This window comes from Octopus bimaculoides, chromosome 5 (genome assembly GCF_001194135.2).
Source record: "Octopus bimaculoides isolate UCB-OBI-ISO-001 chromosome 5, ASM119413v2, whole genome shotgun sequence".
In the NCBI taxonomy this organism is placed as follows: Eukaryota; Metazoa; Mollusca; class Cephalopoda; order Octopoda; family Octopodidae; genus Octopus; species Octopus bimaculoides.
Genome location: NC_068985.1, coordinates 126,255,601 through 126,256,374, shown reverse-complemented (window position 1 = coordinate 126,256,374; position 774 = coordinate 126,255,601). Strand labels below are relative to the sequence as shown.

At 30.6% G+C, this 774-nt stretch overlaps 1 protein-coding gene across 1 annotated transcript in view; it reads left to right on the top strand.

Annotated features, from left to right (window-relative positions):
* The window catches only part of LOC106875603 (bactericidal permeability-increasing protein), a 71,718-nt gene that overhangs the window by 68,244 nt on the left and 2,700 nt on the right, over nucleotides 1–774 (top strand). Inside the window, exon 13 of the mRNA XM_014923819.2 lies at nucleotides 301–364. Within this exon, the coding sequence (XP_014779305.1) occupies nucleotides 301–364 (64 nt within the window). The remainder of the gene's footprint in view (nucleotides 1–300; nucleotides 365–774) is intronic.

Here is a 774-nt window from a genome sequence, read left to right as displayed (position 1 = left end):
TATATATATATATATATATATATATATATGTATATATATATATGTATATATATATATGTATGTATGTATGTATATATGTATGTATAAATATACAAGTGTGTGTGTGTATGTGTGAAAAAGTCAGGCAGGCATACAAATGGAAAGAAGAAATAATTGTGACATAATTTTCAATGAACGAAATAATATTGTTGTGTTTTTTCTATAAACGAAAATGCAAACGTAATTCTCGCAAAATATCGTAATATATGTGTCGCATATTTAAAAAATATTTTAATCAGTTATGTATCACTTGTTTTGCAGGTTCAATCACTGAAACCGCTGATTGAATTGGTTATTCAAGGTTACCTCGTCCCTCTCATTAATGGTATAGTCACTCCGTTTTCATTTTCATATTTCCTCTTTTTAGCTTATGTTACATGTAGTGTATAAAATGTTCATAAAATAGAATAAATTAATTTGCTCAAGGAAGATGGTAAATCTAAATTTTCGGTAGAACTGAAACGTTTGTTAATAAAGTGTTAAGCTGATTACGAATAAACAATTTTATTCACATTCAGCTATGTAAAGACGTTAAACTTCTTTTGTTTCACCCAGGAAGCTATTGATATCTTGCACTTAGTTGTTTTCGTGTGCAAATCGTAGGGCAAAATCACTACCATTTGTCGACGCAAACCATGAATAACGCCTTCTGACTCTACATCTTGAATAGACGGGGAATAACAAGGTCCTTCCTTCCTTCCTTCCTTCCTTCCTTCCTTCCTTCCTTCCTTCCTT